Source organism: Camelus ferus, chromosome 34, assembly GCF_009834535.1.
Source record: "Camelus ferus isolate YT-003-E chromosome 34, BCGSAC_Cfer_1.0, whole genome shotgun sequence".
In the NCBI taxonomy this organism is placed as follows: Eukaryota; Metazoa; Chordata; class Mammalia; order Artiodactyla; family Camelidae; genus Camelus; species Camelus ferus.
The window spans coordinates 9,920,634-9,940,037 of NC_045729.1; the positions used below are offsets into that span (position 1 = coordinate 9,920,634).

A 19,404-nucleotide genomic window follows, 5' to 3' on the forward strand; every position below is an offset into this window, starting at 1 on the left:
TAAAAGTCCTAATTTGTGTGTGTGTGTGTATGTGTATTTTAAAACACCTTACAGAGAAATAATAATCAGCAAAATTAAAAATTTGATAGTGATCCACAGTTTATTTTTTGAAACACAGAGAAAGTATTTTCTTTAAGGACTTAAACAACAGAATAGAGGCCAACCTAGTACCTTTTTTTTTTTTTAAAGTCTGACATCTTTAGAAATCTGCAACTTTATTATTAGTATTTTAATCTAGTTAGTTCAAGTTTATAAATATTGATTATAAAAATCTCCCCAGTGATTACTATTTTTAAAAAGAAAGATATTTGTTAGATATTTGTAAATTATGACAACAAAAAAGAAATATTTCATACTGTGAATGTAATTCTTCTTTGGATACATGCTATAAAATGTGATAAATTATCTTATCTTAGTAATATCACATGAGTAAAATGTGAGGAATAGGAGAGGTACAATTTCTCATATATTAATTTAGAATTTGTTAGTACAGCACAATGGATAGTGGGGAAGTGAGTCTACTTGATTTAAAGTTAGTCTAACAGGAGAAACAAGGCAGACACAAAAATAAATATGTAACAATAAACAATCACACTATACAACCTGGTCTGGCTGTACAGAGCTACACACCTGAGGGGTAAGTGACTAAGGACTCAGATAACAGGCAGCAGTGAAAGCAGAGGGCCTAATCTTAAAGGCAGAGAATCAAGATGTGGGTGTGGAGAAAATGAAGTCTGGGAGTTGCAAAGGAAAGGAGGGTGAGGTCTAGCAAATTACAGGTTTGCAAATCTTGTGCAAGATAAAAACCAGTATCAGTATCAGATGGCCACTGGCAATGGAATTATATTACGAATGCTTAAAATTGATGGACATTCAAAAGGAGTCTCTGCCAATCTAGGGGAGATGATAGAAAAGTTAATTAGAATTAACATACATTTGGCAGAGAATAGAGTGGATAATTGTGCTGGGCTAGTTAGGGTCCTGGTAATAAAAGACGACTTTATGAGCAAGATGGAATAATTATTGGGCTTTAAAAGATAAGAGTGAAATGGCCAGACAATTCGTGGTCATTATTATTATCTAATATATATTTTTGTTGCTGCCTAAGATGTTGAGTAAATGGTAAGACTTACCTGCATGGTAAAATAGGACCTCTGTCTCTGAAATGCAATTCCATCTCAATGCACAATTAATTAAAATGGGTTGACAGTGTGAAATCATGTAGTTATTATAATTAGACAAACATCTGAGTTTAATTTAACTTGATAAATATATTCTATGGGGTTAAAAAGCTTTGGAAATGGTTAGAGAAGACTTTAAAGCCTTATTCTTGAAAAGAGATTTTAATTTGAAATTTTTTAATGTATGACTTTTTTTGTACAATCACACTGAAACTCAATAACTGTACATAGTAATATGATAAAATGACTTGCCTAGGTCCACAGGTGATGATTCTTCAATTGTTTGTTCCATAGGCTCAGACAGGAAAAAACTAAGTACATAGTCACTCTGAAAAATAAGATAAAATATAACATTTCTTCATATCATATATTTATTGCTCTTGTTGCCTAGTATCTGAAAACACTGACCCAAATATATAATTATTTGTTAATAAATACCTGTTATAGATTCTATAAATAGAGAATAATATACTAGGAAGTTTATTACGTCAATGCTATAATTTCATCCTTAATTAATCTTTCATGAGACTAGATACCAGGTTATTTTACATTTTTTTAAGAGGCTCAGGTATGCTCTGCTTTTAGAACTCACATAATGTTTACATTCTTGGCTTTTATAATGATGCATGAATCTCACACCTCCTTTTTCTAGAAAATATGTACCCTTGGACAAAACGTTTGGAGAAAAATTACTCTCAGCAGGACACAGACACTCAGTGAAAAACCATTACTCCCCAAGGTTCTATTCTAGGAATGCTCACTGAGTACTGTCTACACCAATGGCATCAAGGAATGTTAGGGGATATTTAGAAACAGAAAGATGCTTAAGGTGATCCTTCTCTTTAGAAAACAGTTTAGTGGGGGAAACAGACTGTACTGAATGCTTTAACAGAAGCTCTAGTTATGTATAATTTTAGAGCAAAGAAGTGAGTGTGCTTCTCTTTTAAACTGAGATGATCACAAATAAAATGACATTTAACCTGAGCTCCAAAGAAACTGGCTAACTGGTGAATCAGAGTAGCTCTTCCTTAGCAACTTGACATCTCTACTTAGAAGTCTCATAGGCAATTCAAACTTAGTATTATTTTGATCCAAACTTCTGGTAGGCCCTACTCCCCACTGCTCCTCCTACAGTTTGCTCTGTCATAGCAAATACTCAACCATTGCAAGCTTGTTTGGCCATAAAGGTGGGTTAGTGGCCGGCAGTTATCCTGATTCATCAGTTCCTGGGCTCCAACAGTTGTTAAATATTTGGAACATCACTCCTACGTGGAACGTTATATATTTGGTGAATAAATTTATGGCTGGTATTTGTCTTAAGGACGCTTAAAGTTATTGGTCTTTAATATCAATGGTTCAGGTAAATGCATTAGGCTACATGCTCTATGAGGTTATACATATTTCTTCTTTTCTACAGTAGATGTTTACCTAAACACATGGGATTTTTAATGTTTAATAATGTGCTTTTAAATTAGAAATTTAGTCAATAAAGAGCAACTCTGAAAAAAACTGAGCAACTTTAAAATCTGCATCAGCTTATATTTTAAGTTCAGAGCTCTTGAATATGTTGTTTATCAATTATATTATCAAGTCATTTGTAATTTGAAATAATTGATTTTTTGAGACAGTTAATCAATTCAAAGTTGCTCAAAACCTAAGTGTTTTTCCAATATCATATGAACATATTCTTGTTCTCAAAGACTACAGCGATTTAAAGTACTTGCAAAGATCAGAAGTAATGTAAAAATATAACACTGAGATCAATTTTTCTTTCTTTAAAATAACACATTAAGAATTCCCATTTATTAAGTGGCCAGCCAACATCTAGAATTGACTGCAAGATTTAGTTTCAGTGAGTTAAAACAATAAGCTAAATCTCTCTCTCTCAAATACCATGAAGTGCTATAAAACTGTGAATTTAAAAATGAATTCCCATAAGAGTTTTAAATCAAAGTTGAACAGTAATTGTATTTTATTGCCTTTTTCATAAAGCAGCTTGTCAGAATGTCCAGCCTCTAATGTAGTTCAACCCACTATATTTGTATTGGAGTTACATGGAAGAATGGCACTATGAAAAATAGTGAACTTCTAAGGAGTCTTTTATAATTCTGGTTCTAAAATGTCATCAGCATTTTACCAGACTCTGAAAAATAATCTTGGTTTTACTGATGATACATGTATGACATTTATCCTGCCTGCGTTGTAATCTCAGCCAGCTCCAAATAGGAAAAGAGCAATGTAGTGAGAAATGTAGTAATTAACATCTGGGTTTAGCAAGCAGGGAACAAGAAACATATGTTCACTATTAAGATAGGATTTACCCATTTGGATTTATTTTGACATTTGATTTCTGCTTAAAAAAATAATATTGCTTAAACCGTAAGTGATAGCATTTCTTATTTTAAGGGACTTCTAGAAATGAGCAGCAATACTGAAAAGAGCTAAAAATCACAATTGGCTTTAAAAAGTTTTAAAACAACAGCTGTTTGTGTATCTCAGCTGAATTCAGATGTGGGTACACATTTGTTTAGGTACTGCAATCCTTGTTATAACTTTTAAAAACATGTTTATATTGCCCTTTATGAAGATCTTATTTAGTTCACAACACAATTCAACCCAAACTGAGCAAAATTTCAAGAAGCAAAAGGAATTCCTGTTATCACAACTATCATTTGCTTGTAGAATAAAATGACAAACATTGAAAGAAAAGTTTTGATCAGTTTGAAAGAAAAGAGTCAAGCTAAACAAGCAAAAACCAGGTAAGATACAGGACTGGGATATCTAAACTGATGCTTGCAGCCTCATTAGAAGAGATACTGCAATCGTGTATAATTGCAGGCCTTATTTATATCTATTTTCTTTTATCAACCAGTGTGTGTGTGTGTGTGTGTGTGTGTGTGTGTGTGTGTGTGTGTATGGTGAGGGGAGGCAAGGGAGGACAAGGGAGGGGAGGAGAGAGATGGTCTCAGAGATTCACAGGCATCCCTCTCTTTGGGTTGCTCTTGTGTTTTTAGACCAAATCCCCAGAGACATCGCTCCCATCTAACTTAACTCTGATACCTGAGACTAGACTTCAAAGCGGACTCTATCTCATTTCCTTGATAAAAAGTAAGACAGATTACAATTGAGAATGCCCCTGGAAGGGTCTAAAATATTTGTTTCTAGGAAGGTAAGGTTGTCTAGTTTCACATTCAAGCTGCACTTTCTACTTTCTTTTCTCCCCCTTTTCTACTCACTGCCATATATTATTTATGTTCATGTCTGTATCTATCACTATATTACAAACTCATTGAGAGTAAAATGTATATTGCGCTATTTTAATCTTTCCAATTTGTTCTCTACAACTGATTTAAAGCTCTTAATCTAGAGTGTTATACATTGTAAGTAATCAATAAAAATTTTAAAAATCTTTACCAACTTACGTACAGTGAGAAAATATTTTTAGTTACAAATAAATGTATCATAAAGCTAAAAAAGAATGTGAGTTTTTGTGTATAGACATAACAGGATTATTTGTCTTTCCTATACTGCCATACGACAAGAAGCTATGGAAGAAGAAAAGTATTTTTGTAAGAATTTTTCTAGAGCCAGAGATGAGGATTATCCTATCACAAGAGAATTCAGCACAAATGTTATAAATTTACTTTAAATCTCTCATCTTATTAGAAGAGGAAAGAAAACTTACGTGTGTATAAAATTTTCCTCTAAGTTGTTCACATCACTTAAAATAATTACAATATTTATGCTACATCCCTGACTTTATAGCTTTTAGTGTTTATGTAGATAATTCTGGTTATCTCATAAGTGAGGGAAGGGAAGAAACATATCAATAACACACATTTTAAAAATCTCAAAATATTATGATTTACTTTGGAATTATTTATGTGATTTTTTAGGCCAATAATGTTTTATTTAGTTGATCTTAATATATGTTTTTATTCTTTGAATATAAACAAACTGAAAAGGGAAGAATCCACCAGCATATGGAGACATAAAGCTTTCACCGTGGTCAATCTGTTTTAAGATCATTGAAAACTGACCACATTATGACCACACACCACTTATTAAGCATTTGATATCCCTGTCAAATTATTACTGTTCTATCACTGTGTAATATATATTGTATCTCACTGTAAACTGAGTATTGTATCAAGACCCATAAAGTTCCTTAGGAATAAGGGAAAGAAAAACCCAATGTGTGAATTTATGAACGTCTTTATGAGGCCACTGGAACATATCAACATAGATAGAATATTGACAAAGATTGTAAGCTTCTTAGAGCAGTGTACACATCTGATTCAGCTTTTGAATTTCTAAGCGGAATTTGCCAAACCTGCCTGTGTATCAGAATCACTTAGGTTCTTAAAAAACAACACAGATAGCTAAATACAGTCACACCTTGGAGATATTGTGGGTTCAGTTCTAAACCACCACAATAAAGCAAGTATCACAATAAAGCGAGTCACACAAATTTTTGTGTTTCCCAGTGCATATAAAAGTGATGCTTACAATATACTGGAGTCTATTAAGTGAGCAATAGCATAATGTCTAATAAAACAAAGGACATAACTTATTTAAAAATACTTTATTGCTAAAAAAAAAATGCTATCATCTAAGCCTTTAGCGAGTCATAATCTTTTTGCTGATGGAGGGTCTTACGCTGATGTTGGTGGCTGCTGACTAATTAGGATGGTGGTTGCTGAAGGCTGGGGCAGTTGTGGCTACTTCTTAACTTCACAACAGTGAAGTCTGCGCCAATGATTCTTTTTCATGAACGAATTCTCTGCAGCATGCAATGCTGTTTGATGGCATTAACAGTAGAATGGCTTTCAAAATTGGAGTCAATACTCTAACTGCTGTTGCTTTATCAACTAAGTTTACATAATATTTTAATTATTTTTGTCACTTCAACAGTCTTCACAGCATCTTCCCCAGGAGAGGATTCCATCTTAAAAAACCACTTATTTGCTCATCTATAAGAAGCAACTCCTCTTTGTCCGTTAACGTTTCATCATGAGATCGCGGCCATTCAGTCCCATCTTCAGGCTCCACTTCAAATTCTAGTTCGCTTGCTGTTTCCACCACATCTGCAGTTACTTCCTCCACTCACATCTTGAACCCCTTGAAGTCATCCATGAGTGCTGAAATCAAGCTTTTCCCAAACTCCTGTGAATATCGGCATTTTGACCTCGTCCCCTGAGTCACAAATGTTCTTAACAGCATCTAGAATGGTGAATCCTTTCCAGGAAGGCTTCACCTCACTTTGCCCAGACCCTCAGAGGAACCACCATCTATAGCAACTACAGCCTTAAAAATGTATTTCTTGAATAAGACTTGAAAATCAAAGCTATTCCTTCATCCAGGGTCTGCAGAACGGATGCTGTGTAAGCAGGCATGAAAACAGCATTAATCTCATTGTGCATACCCATCAGAGCTCCTGGGTGACCAGGTGCATTGTCAACGAGCAGTAGTATTTTGAAAAAAACCTTTTTTTCCACAGCAGTAGCTCTCAACAATGGGCTTAAAATATTCAGTAAACCGTGTTATAAAAAGATGTGCTGTCATCCAGGCTTTGTTGTTTCATTTAAAGAGCACAGGGCAGAGTAGATTTAGCATAATTCTTAAGGGCCCTAGGTTTTTTGAAATGATAAATGAGCATTGGCTTCAGCTTAAACACCAGCTGTATTAGCCCCAGCTAGACAGTCAGCCCGTCCTTTGAAGCTTTGAAGACAGGCATTGACTTCTCTTCTCTAGCTGTGGAAGTCCTACATGGCAGCCGTTCTGTCTAACTGGAAATCTGCTGTTGAGTATAGCCACCTTCATCGATTATCTTAGCTTCTGGGTAACATGTTGCAGCTTCCATATCAGTACTTGTTGCTTTGATGTTATGGAGACGGCTTCTTTCCTTAAACCTCATGAACCAACTTCTGCTAGCTTCAGAATTTTCTTCTGCAGCTTCCTCACCTCTCTTAACCTTCATAGAACTGAAGAGACTTCAAGCCTGCTCTGGATTAGGCTTTGGTTTAAGGGAATGCGTGGCTGGTTTGATCTTCTGTCCAGACCACTACAACTCTCTCTTGTTAGCTTTAAGGCTTTCTCTTTTAATAGATACCTCCCTTTGGCAAATTCTGTTAATAATTATGTTTTACAGCTATCCAGATACATCTGAAGAGCTGCTAACACATTCCAGAACAATCTAACACAAAACAAAATTAAAACAGCTCTTCTTGGTGCCTCTACAGTAGTGCTTTAATTAAGCACATAAGCAAATGTGAATATGATGAAGACGTGAGCTATACGTTTGGTGGCTGCGTTCAGCTGTCCTATGCAGCAATGATTATGATGGGTAACAATTCACTAAGCCTGGCCGGGATAGACTGCACCTGTGCAAGTCTTCCACACCTGTGTATGTCTGCCCCTTTTACTTTTCCCCCCTCATAACTGTCTTCTGCTAGCAGGGCTACGTGAACGCATCCTCTAGGCAGATACGTTTAGGAGCTCCCTGTTGACAGCTTGCTGCCATATGAAGTCAGATCTCATTTGTCCTAGTCACACAAGGGCCAGAAGTCGGAAGCCTCTCCACTTTGTACTTACTTGCCTCTGCTTAAATAGACTAAAGCCTGACACTTTCAATGGTTATAATAATAATTTATTTCAGGGTAATTAAAATTTTAATTCAATTAAATTTCAGGATAATTTAATGTCAATTATCCTCAACACTTTCCCTTACAGACAGCTGCCATATCCAGGGGGCCCTTCACTACAGCAAAGTGAACGGACGTGACCTTCAGAGAATGTGACAGTTAGTAAAGAACACTGAGATGTCCACATTCTGTATTCTTGAACATGCAAAAAGCTCTTGAAATCCACTGAAATAAATTAAGTTGCCTTGATCCTATAGGGCAGAAGCCTCTCATATAATTCATTTCACGTTACTCATTGATTGAGACCTAAATACTAAATATATTGAAAGATACGATATAATTTTTGTTGAGTATGTCAGTAAAATAGTCAAAAATTCATGAAGATGCAAGACAGCTACATATAATCATTTAGCATAGTGAAGCTGACCGATTGTCTAATGCTGTTTTCAACAATTTTATATCTTTGTTTTCAGTTATCTTATTACATGGCTCTATTCCTATGATGAACAGGTACTGTTTATTTCTTTGTCTTTGTTCGTAACAGATATATTACAAATGTGCTCTGAGTGATCTTTCTGAAGGGTAAAATCATATCCAGTGCACCATTAATGCTCATCATTAATAAGGATGGCCGGGCACTGTTCCTGGGCTTGGCACTAGGTGACCATTGGGGTCTGTCCTCAAACTGGCAGCCAGCAGGATTCCTAAGAGGGAATCCTACCAAGCCAGAGGTCTCTGTCACAGGGTTCATGTGGGATTATACGGTGGGGTGAGAAAAAAATATCAAAATTACATTAATATTTATTTTATAATATCATTCAACTTTTTTTTCCAAATTTAATATTTTTTTCTACAATTTTCTAAATGTTTATCACTTATTAGTGTTGTAGTTTGTATATAAAAATAAATTATATGTTTTAGAAGCATGAGCTAATTAAAAAAACTGGTAATATATAAGAATAAATAAGTTAAGAAACTGCTAAATACTTCTCAGTTGCAAAGTTTCATTCCCCTAGGTTTTGAAAAACAACATAAACCCTATAGGTTAATATATGCTATTTCTCATTTAAATATTTATTAAATATTGATGAGATTATAAGTGTGCTATCCACAGATAAAAATTAAATGAATATAGTCATTGAGTTCGTTAAGCTTCCAGACCAGAGGAAAGCATGTAGCCGTAATGGACGCTTTGTCCTTGCAGTCCCCTTTCTCTGCACAGCTTTCCCCTAGTTTCTGTTTCCTAACTTCTGTTTCCCCTTAAGTAACAACATGATTGCCACACGCTCTGGGACGCCTTCTCTACCTCACAGGGAACTGGGTTAAGTACACCTCAGGCACTTGCCCTTTGATACAAAACAGCATCTCCAGCTGAGTCTACCAGCCTGGAAATAATATTGTAGCACAATGTTCTTGAGTCCAGATATGCTAAAAATCAATAAGACAGTAGAGTATCTACTATATTGGAAACCAAATGTCTGACCATGTCCAAACTGGGGGAAAAAAAAAGAACGGAAAATGACTAGATTCTGAAATAACGGTTTTCAAACATTGTCATGGATCAGAAAACCCTGGAGGGCTTGTTAAAATATATTGCTGGGCCACATCTCCAGTTTCTGATTTAGTAGTCTAGGATGGGGCTGAGATTTTGCATTCTTATAAATTCCCAGGTGAGGTTCTAAGCACAGTCGGGGAACTGTGCTTTGAGAACCACTAGTCTGAGGAACTGGTGATAGGGATTTAAAAGTTTCTCCTCTTGATCCTGACTATCTGCAATCTAATGCAATCATTATTGACAATTGTGTTTTTTTCTAATTATCTTAGGACCCCCTATGATTTGAATTGTGTGATTTTCTTCTTTTAAGTGGGTCTACTTGTCATCAAACCACAATATTACCCAATAGCCTAAATCAGCAAACCTACAGTTAGGAGACAAGTTTGAATACACTCATTACTACATTGAATTTTTAAATTTCAGTAAGGTTTCCTTTTTTAAAAAACTTCATTTATTGAGATATAGTTTTTTTTAGTGGACATACTAGGGATTGAACCCAGGACTTTGTGCATGCTAAGCATGTGCTCTACCACTGAACTATTATCCTCCCACCCCCGAGTAACGTTTTCTTGAAATATATTGACTCAGTCCACTATACTGCACGTGATTAAAATAATTCACACTCCGATTGGAAAAATAATCTCATCTAATGTCTTTCCAAACTCCAAATGGAGAAAAAAGGTTGTTGAACTGACAGCTGAGAAAAATAGGGTTATTTGACCCTTTATTAAGTCCCAGTTATGGGGTCAGCTGCAGTCCTCCTGTTACGATGCCTGTCATTTACTTACATTTAAACTATGTCTGCATTTACAGCCTGGTATTATATATGCGTTTTTTAGGTCAGAGTATAACTGAAGTGCTGCTAGGATTTAATGAAGATGCAGAAAATTATCAAATCACTATGTTGTAAACCGGAAACTAATATAATATTTTAAGTCAACTGTACTTAAATAAAAGTAAAAAAGACTATGGAGTCCAGGAATGGTTTGTTAATTATTTAAGTCTATTTAACCCACTTGAGTTTTATATGCTATACTAATAAAATATATCTATATCTGTATTCATAAACTTAATATGTATGTATTCTTATTGTTTAATACAACCAGTATTTGTTTAACATTACTCGCATATTTAATCAAGTCTGCACTATCAAGGGTACCTGGGTGGGAGCGGAGGAAAGAGGAGGTCCACAATATTTTAGTGAGGAAACCTATTCTAGAGACAATCAGTATAAGTGCTTCTGCTCTACACTCACAACTCAATCAACAATGGACATTTTACAAATGCTAATTATTGATATAATTAAAAGTATGTTAAAATTTTGGAGAGAGGATGAGGAAGAAGAGGTGGAACTATTAAACATTTATCTCAGAATATTTATAAATTTAAAAATTGCTTTTTTCTTTTTATTGTATCTATATGAGATGATAGATGTTAACTAAACCTATTGTGATAATAATTTCACAATATATGTAAATCAAATAAATGATCATGCCTCACACCTTAAAAAAGCAATGGACAGTATTAATTAGCATACTTCATGTCAAAGATGAGATTTTGTTCATAAAAACTGTAGCTTGTTTATTAGCAAGATTAATATTAGAAATGGGCTCTCATTGGTGACATTAAAGTTATTCCAGATATGTGGATTAGCTAAAAGTAGTCCATAAAGAGTCTCCATTCTTGCATCAACGGCAAAAAAACCTAATAGTCCTTGTACCTTTTACCCCTAGGGATGATGTTTGATATAAATCCCTTAAGGACCCTATGTCTAGCCAAGCAGGCTGGAGGACTGTGTTACCTTGGTACCTGCCTCTGAAACTTACATGTGTCTCATAGGAACTTTCCATGCAAGACACTGATAGAGACACTTTAGTAAAGGGAGATGGTGCTTCTTTGAGTCCTCAGAAGGAGTTGTACCAGCTGTGTGCATGTGTAGGTTGTGTGTATGTGTATGTGTGTATGGGAGAGGGATCTTAAGAGTCCTTTTTTGACCCGTATGACAGAGGAGAGCAAAACTGGGGTCTGGCATTTATCTTTAATTTTCCAGGCTACTCTCAGAATTACTGGTGAATAGTACCAAATACCTCAGTAAGAAATCCTTAAATACTTTTTCAAGTGGAAAGTGACCACAGACTTAGATCCTCTAAAATAGTTACTGTGAGAGAAGAGGTTCATTAGAGCACAGGATGGGGGTGAGAAGGCAGAAGGGCAGATAGCTCTGAAAGCGGAGGGGTAGCATGGGTGATGACTGTAGCTCTAAACTCCCATTTTTTGTGACAGTAAATTAGGTCATTTAGTCCAAACCTCCTGCTAAGAATAACTGGAATAATTAGACAATTTGTTTTCAAACTTTGCTTGAAAGTGTCAGAGAGCTAACAAGATAGTGAAGAATCACCAGACTAGGATCTGGGCAAGACAGATGTGGGGATGTGAACTTGGGATTTGGCACCACGGTCTCTGTGGGCGTTTACTGACACAGGTTGGGGCAGTGGGACGGCTGAGAGGTAGGGCAGCACTTTCGACCACCTTGTATCTTCCTGATTCTGAAATCTGGTAATGACTTCCTAGGAAAGGAAAGCCTCTCTATTAAACAAACTTGAAAACAAATGCTAAAGAAAATGTTAAATCAAATCCAGCAATACATTAAAAGGATAATACATTACAACCACGTGGAGTTTATCCTAGTACTGCGAATTTGTTTAAAATTAGAAAGTCCATCAATGTAATTCACCACAGTAACAGAAAAAAAGGAGAAAAACTATTACTGGATGATCACTGATCAGCCTAAGAAATCCAGAAACAAATTTTTGATAAAGTTAACCTTCTTCATTGTAAAAACTATTGGCAACCTAGGAATAGAAGGAAACTTAAAATAATAAACGTTACCTATAAAACCTACATATTTAATGGGGGAATAGCAGACAATTCTTCCCTAGATCCAATAATAACATAAGTATATCCACCATTGCACTTCAACATATATTGAAATCCCTAGAATATAAAATATCAAGAAAAATTATAATTTATAAATATTAAAAAATTAAAACTCTTGTTATTTGCAGACAATATGATTGTAAGTAGAAAATTCTAAAACAATACAGATAATTATTAGAATTAGAAATAAAGTTAGTAAGACTGTTAGGTAAGATGTCAATATACAAAATTAGTTCTATCTATACAATAGTGAAAACACAGAAAAAAGGATTTTTAAAAGTTACCATAAGGCATCTAGGATAACATAGTATTTTTAAAACCACTATGCACAGAATAATAAACTATTACTGACAAAAAAATTTAAAATATTTAAATGGGTATATGATAAGGGACTGGAAGATACTAAGGTGCAATTTCAACCAACATCCCAGTTGATTTTTTTCATAGAATTGACAAGATAATTTTAATTTGCACATTTGTTGACTAAACATAGGACTAAAAAATGTTATCATACAGTATTTTAAAGTATTTTCAGTAATAGTACATAACATCGCCAATATTTTATATAAAAATATAAAAGTAAATTGTAACATACGTTTGCAACATCATATGATCCATTTAATATCTGTTCCATGTAATGATTTAGATCTCGGAATCTTTTGTGATCTGAATTTGTAAAAGGTAAGTGCCACCAATGAGGAAACCTGTTTTAAAAGAAAAAAAGTGTAGCTTCATTAGTTTGAAAAGTGGCCTCTCAGAATTGTTCATGAAGCTACAGCTGCATCAGATCGAAGGGCCAAGTGAAAGCATTTTTCAAAAAACCATAGAACACATGATTTATTCTGAGACTTTCATTACCATGGCTGTGGTCACTTGTGCAATTTTAACTGTCACTGATATTAATACTAATTTAATTTAACATACTAGCATTACCTATATATGTTCCTTCTTACTGTATTTATGGCAGACCACACATTTTGTTCTTTAAATACATGTGGGGGCTTGATAAATACTTTCTGAGGTTTAATGATCCATAATTTTTCAAAAAGGTCAGATGGTATTGTTTCTTCTGGGTTCACTAGAGACATTGCTTCACTAACTAAATTAAACATTTTACTGAATGACATATGCTTCCATCTGGTCTTAGTCTTTTGGAACAAAGTGTCACTTTCCCCAGGGTCGAAGTTGCAGAATTTCCTTTGCACTATCTGGTGATTCATCCTGATGGGTTAGATGTTGCTGAAGACCAGTTATGGGGTGGGATAACCTGTTAATGGGTAGCATTTGGCCACACATTTTGCTGGTTAAATATGTCTTTTTAGGAACTACCTAGGAGCTTCCCCTGACTGCTCCTTCATACCTTCATACTTCTGCTTCTTTGGTACAGACCTTTCCCTAGGCAAAGGAGCATGGGGGATGGCAAAGGGTTATCAGCAAACACACAGAAGTTATGTGACAACTAGGACGTCCCCTCCACTGCTTCCTGTTGGAAATGTCAGGGAGCTCCAAAACAATGTCTGTGTATTTAAATAATTGACATTTTTTTTAAAGGTCTCTTGCAGTTCTAAGATTTAAAGTATTAAAAATTTTCATCCAGACTTAGTTATTCATAATAATTAGTACCATACATAATTAATCAAAATAAATACATTTGATAAGTAAATGGCTTTTGCTGGTTTTAAATATTAATTTGTATATCTGTGGATGAGTTTTCTTATTTCTAGAATGACATGGAGTTCAACATCAATTCTATTCCTTTGTAGATTTTTTGTAGATGCAGGTACTAAAAACTCTTGTGTGCAAGTAAGTACACGAGAATTGAGGAATTCAGCTCTAGTGATGGCATGCAATTGCTTGGAATGCTTTCAAGTTATATGCCACATATAACAGTAGTCAGTCCTTGAAAGTGATTATTTATGATCTTTCATCTGATGGTGCCATCATGTCCTCCCTTACTTTTGTTCAGACCCCAGATTAGGAAACACCTGACCTGCAAACACATTTGATGCCTTGTTGCTAGAACAGCAACACCAGTACTTCGATTTGCCCTTAATTTCACCCTCAGACATTATTTCCTCACTGGGACAGTGTACCAAAGTAAAATTCTGGATGGCTAAGAGAAGAGCCATGGTGAAAGTAGACGAGGGAAAGGAAATCAACCTTCTCAGCGGATTGCTTTTCAAGAAGACCAGTTAATTTCAAGGAAAGTTCCCACGCCTGTGTATTCATGGAAGGTACCAAGAGGTGCAAAGAACCTCCTCGTTTTGAAGGCCGCTGTTGTGTGCTATGACTGATTTTAATTTTATTCTTTATGACTCTGACCTTCTGATCATACTTTCCAGACTGGGTTTGTATGGTTCTCACAGAGCTTCTCTTAGTAAATTTAGGCGTCAGAGGAAATCACACCTTCATTCTTCATCTATATGCGACGCTGTAAGCCTGAGCTCCACTGGGATTGTCAGCATACAAATATTGCTTAGGGCACAGAGGACTAAATGTTCCTCCTCTCCACACATTGCTTGAATGGTTTTAAAATCCATTTAGGTACCATTAACAGGCAGTAGTTGTTGAGCAAAGCAGAATCTTAACTAAAAGCTGAAAACTGAAAAGAGGTATATGGAGAGATTACTGGCACTTTAAGATTCTACAAGTTATACTAATATGTAGTGGGGAGGTAAAGGTGTAGAACAGAGACGTTTTTGAAACCTAAAAGGACAGCTGTTTAACAAGAATGAGCGTACTTCCAAATCATTCATTAGTAGGGTAACACTAAATTCAGTATTTTTTTAACGGAGGTACTGGGGATTGAACCCAGGATCAAGTCTGCTGCTTAGCATGAGCTCTACCACTGAGATATACTGCCCTCAAACCCATCTATTTTTCGGTAATTCTTAAAGCTGATGTTGCTTTTAAAAGTTTCCACAACGACATTCCTTCCCTCTCAATCCTTTGAATGTGCTCTTACTCTAATCTGTTCACTTCCTGGTGTTTAAAGCATCCATATTTCAAAATCTCTGTGACATTTACAAGTCTGGTTTTTCGTGAATGTAAGCTACTCAGTCTTCAACAATGCACACTGTCTCTCCAACCACTGACGACTTTGCTGAGATTTATATTTTGAAAACTGACTAAATCCTGAAAGTCTAGTAAAAAGCCACATGTACAAAGTATGTCAGGTCAGGTCCCGACATTCACATTGTTAAAGGAACTGTTTACTCAATAGAAATCCTGGTACAGTCATCTCTTCCTGTGTACAGGTTCCATATCTGTGCATTCAAACTGTGGATCGAAACATTTAAAAAAAAATCCAGAAAGTTACAAAGAGCAAAATTTGAATTTGCTGCAGGCCAGCAACTATTTAAACAGCATTTATGTCATATTTACAACTATTTACATAGCATTTATATTGTACTAACTATTACAAGTAATCTAGAGGTGATTTAAAATACAGGAGAATGTACCTAGGTTATATGTAAATACTACACCACTTTATGTAAAGGACTTGAGCATGCAAGGATTTTGGTATCCATGGGAGGGGTCCAGGAACCAATCCCTGGTGGATACCAAGGGACTACTCTATAGATAAGGTAATATTTGATTTACCTAACTGCAAATATCATAATTTCTAAACAGTTCACCTTTTTAAAGTCAAGATACATCTCAGGTATACACTTAAGTCTATAACCTAAATTCGGCTATTTCTAAATGAGGAAGGTTTATTTCAACAGAAGTTATTTTCAATTACATTCTTAGTTTGTGTATGCTTAATATTTTCATTATAACATGAACGGAAGCAGTGGTTTTCAAAGCTGCAAAATGAAGATAACAAATTAAATTTAGATAATCCATGTCCAAGTTAATGATTAATGATAACAAAAGTGAATTGATATTAATAAATTTTACTTGTATACTAATTGATATTAATAAATTATAATTTTCTAGTATAGCAAATAAATATGTCAGAGCTTTTTATTACAGTTATTTGTTGAAAGTGAAGATATATCCAATTTAGCCCTGGATTTTCAATTATTTTATTTTTATAGAAAAAACTAAAAAGATCAAATTTAAAAACAGGCAAATAAAACAATTTTCCTGATAACAGATGAAAAATGAAATTGGCTCTGAATTTTTTGGTCTACAAAATCAATGGCTGAGAGCAAACAAAAATTGAAAACCTTGTTCTGTTTTATGAGACAAAAGGTTCTTTACTGAGGGCAGTGTAGACTGCTGGGATAGGTTCAATGGCACTGGGATGAGAATGCTGTGTTGCTCACAAATACAAAATGCCATAACCATAATTTTTCCTTATGTTCAAGGACAAGTACTGAAGGCAAAGCACTGTTGAGGACAGTCCTTACTCTGGGAGGGTCAGTGATGCAAACTGCTTTTGAAGTTGGCTGTGAAGTTTTGAAAACTGGTCAAATGACTTTTCTGTCAGGCTTGTTTTGTTGTTACTGTGAGTCACCTGGATCAGATACAGCTGCAGAAGACAAACAGACAAAATCAAAAGATGGCAATATCAACCTTTAATACATCCTAACATCTGGCTTCATGTAAACTAAACAAAAGAAGGACGCTTCTGCAAAAAAATCATCACAAAAGATAAGAGACGCAGTTTGTAAAGGCAAAATTACCTTATAAACACAGGATATAAAGATATCATAATCTTAGGTGCTGGGAACAGACTGCCTAATTTCTGCTCTTCTTTTCTTGTGGACATTTTAATTAGCTCTTGATTTATTGTCTACCACAGGGCAGGATCTGTTCTCTTTGATGGCTCTCTACTAAGAGCTTTGGTTGTTATGATTTCTCCTTGGAACATCCTCCTTAATGGCACTGCTGCTCAAACTGTAACTGATTTTTCATTTGCATAGTAAAAAAAATCATGGGATAAGGAAGAACGTGTAGCACAGTGAAGGGAAGTCTGAGATGAAATCAAAGGATATTTAAGTCAAGATGACAGATTTGAGACTTACGTGACTAGTTTTCTTGCTGAACCCTAAAATTGTTGCTCTCAGAATTGACCTGGTTGCACTCAGCACACAGGATTCCTGGGGAAATGTCTGTGAAATAGATTTGGCAGGGCTTATGGCTGTCATTTGTGCAAGTATGTGGATCAAGTTATTCAATTTAACAGGGAAACAGTCCAGACTCTCCTTGATTTTCCTAGAGAAATAAAAAAGAAAAGATAGTGAGTAACAGTCCCTGAGCTGACTCATTTCACTTAAGATTTGTTTCCTTGTGTCAGATGTGGAGGAAAAAGTCAAGGACCATGCCTGTTTATTTGGAGCCCAACTATTAAACATTATTTTTATAAATTTTAAATTCACATCTTGAGTTGTTAGCAAATATGAAATATAAAACTGTAATTGCAATATTTATATTTTTAATTTTTAAGTTTGTTGTCTATTTTTAGGGATGATTTTAAAAAAAGTAATTTGTATATAATTATTTTAAATATTTACATAATTACAGAAATTAAATCTACAAGACAATGCATATTCCAAGAAACCCAACATCCACCCCTGAACTCTCTACACTCTTTCTTTCTTCCCCCTATATTTAGCACTAAAAAAAGATTTAATTTTCATTGCTTTATTTTTTAATTTTAATTTTATTTTTTTTCTACATTTGTGTCCCTCTGTCAACTATCTTTCAGAAAAGTTGTATCCTAAAATACTATATTTAATATACACATATTTTATACAAAATGCTTTTCGCTCTGTGGTCTTTTTTTTTTTTTTTTGGTATTTTTTGGTGTGTGTCTGCTTTTTAAATTTTTTTTTTTTTTTTTGTATTTAAGAAGGTCTGCAATTGTGTTCTAATGGTATAATAAATATCTTTGGATAATTTTTTTTTTCGCCTCTGTACCCTCTTCTCCAGTATCTGACGTGTGGTGTTCTCCTTTTTCTCTCAGTTATACAATAAAGCAGTCTGCTTATTTACTTTTCACAGGTGCTTCCTAGTCTACTTCCATTTTTTATAGAGCTATTCTATCTCCATCATACAATATCTCCACCATACATATTACGCAGTCTATCTTGTAACTATCATGAAATCTCATGCTCTCTCCATTCCTTAGGCCACATCTCTCGAGTCACTTTGACTATCTGATGCTCATTTTCTGGTAAATTTCTCACGAAGTGCTCAAGGAAATAAGTTTCTGAGTTCTGGGTGTTGATAACAGTTTTTCCTGGCCTTTATACTTGAAAGTCAATTTTGCTGAATACAAGTATCCCTGGTTCACATTTTCTTTTTTGACGGTCATGAAAATATTATTTCATTTTCTGCTGGGATAAAGGATTACTGCCCCAAACTCTTACGACATACTGAACTTCTTTTCCTTACAAACGACTTGGTCTTTTTGCCTAGATGCTTTGAAGAAGTTTCTTTTTCCCTCAAAGTCCAACAGTTTTTCCAAAAATATGTCTCAGGTTGGTTATTCTGGGGAACTTTTCTCAATATGCACACGTCCTTTCAATATGTAATTTCAAGTCTTCCTTTTTCAGAAAATCTCTTAAATTATGATGCTAGTAGTTATTAAAATACTAAATATACAATTTTGTTTTGAAACTGTTTTAATGTATTAGTTTGGTTTTCTTTTTCAGTGACTTCATTCTCAGTATACTGGATCTTTATTGCCTTTCTTCATTTCTTTTTTGTTTTAAAGATCCTCTTTTTCATCTTCTTTTCCCTGGAGGCATTATCTGTTGTGTTGTTTTTATTTCTTCTGTGTTGTTTTTAGTTTACTGTTTTTAAAAATATGTTTTTTTTTATTATCTAATTCTTTTTTGGGCTCAGTCACTGCACTTCTGAGTTTTTTCTAATTATAATCTATATTGTTCCTTCATATCTTTATCATTTAAAAAATTTTCTTTTAGTTCAATTTGAAATGTAAGGATACAGTTTATCCCTTTGTTAGGAATGTCTTTGTGGCATACTTTCACTGAAGAGATTTTATTTTGCATCTTATTTCTTTTTTTAACTATAATTTTAACATTCAGACATGATCCATTTTGTTTACTCATTTTAATATGAAATTAGCATTCCTAAGCTTTAAGGAAGGAGTAGAAGATTTTCAAGGGTC

At 34.6% G+C, this 19,404-nt stretch overlaps 1 protein-coding gene across 6 annotated transcripts in view; it reads right to left on the reverse strand.

Annotated features, from left to right (window-relative positions):
- PIK3C2G (phosphatidylinositol-4-phosphate 3-kinase catalytic subunit type 2 gamma) overlaps positions 1–19,404 on the reverse strand; it is a 266,459-nt gene that overhangs the window by 35,909 nt on the left and 211,146 nt on the right. For 4 of the 6 annotated variants that reach the window (XR_004317065.1, XM_006192094.3, XM_032472849.1 and 1 more), the window contains 4 exons: positions 17,294–17,483; positions 16,676–16,797; positions 12,913–13,021; positions 1,434–1,509 (listed from right to left, as the gene is read on the reverse strand). Coding sequence is in view for 3 of the 6 variants with exons in the window: in XM_006192094.3 (XP_006192156.2) it covers positions 1,434–1,509; positions 12,913–13,021; positions 16,676–16,797; positions 17,294–17,483 (497 nt within the window). In the remaining 3 variants the exon portion in view is untranslated. Of the gene's footprint in view, positions 1–1,433; positions 1,510–12,912; positions 13,022–16,675; positions 16,798–17,293; positions 17,484–19,404 lie in introns of those variants that run through there. The other 2 variants (XR_004317067.1, XR_004317066.1) reach the window with 1 other exon arrangement.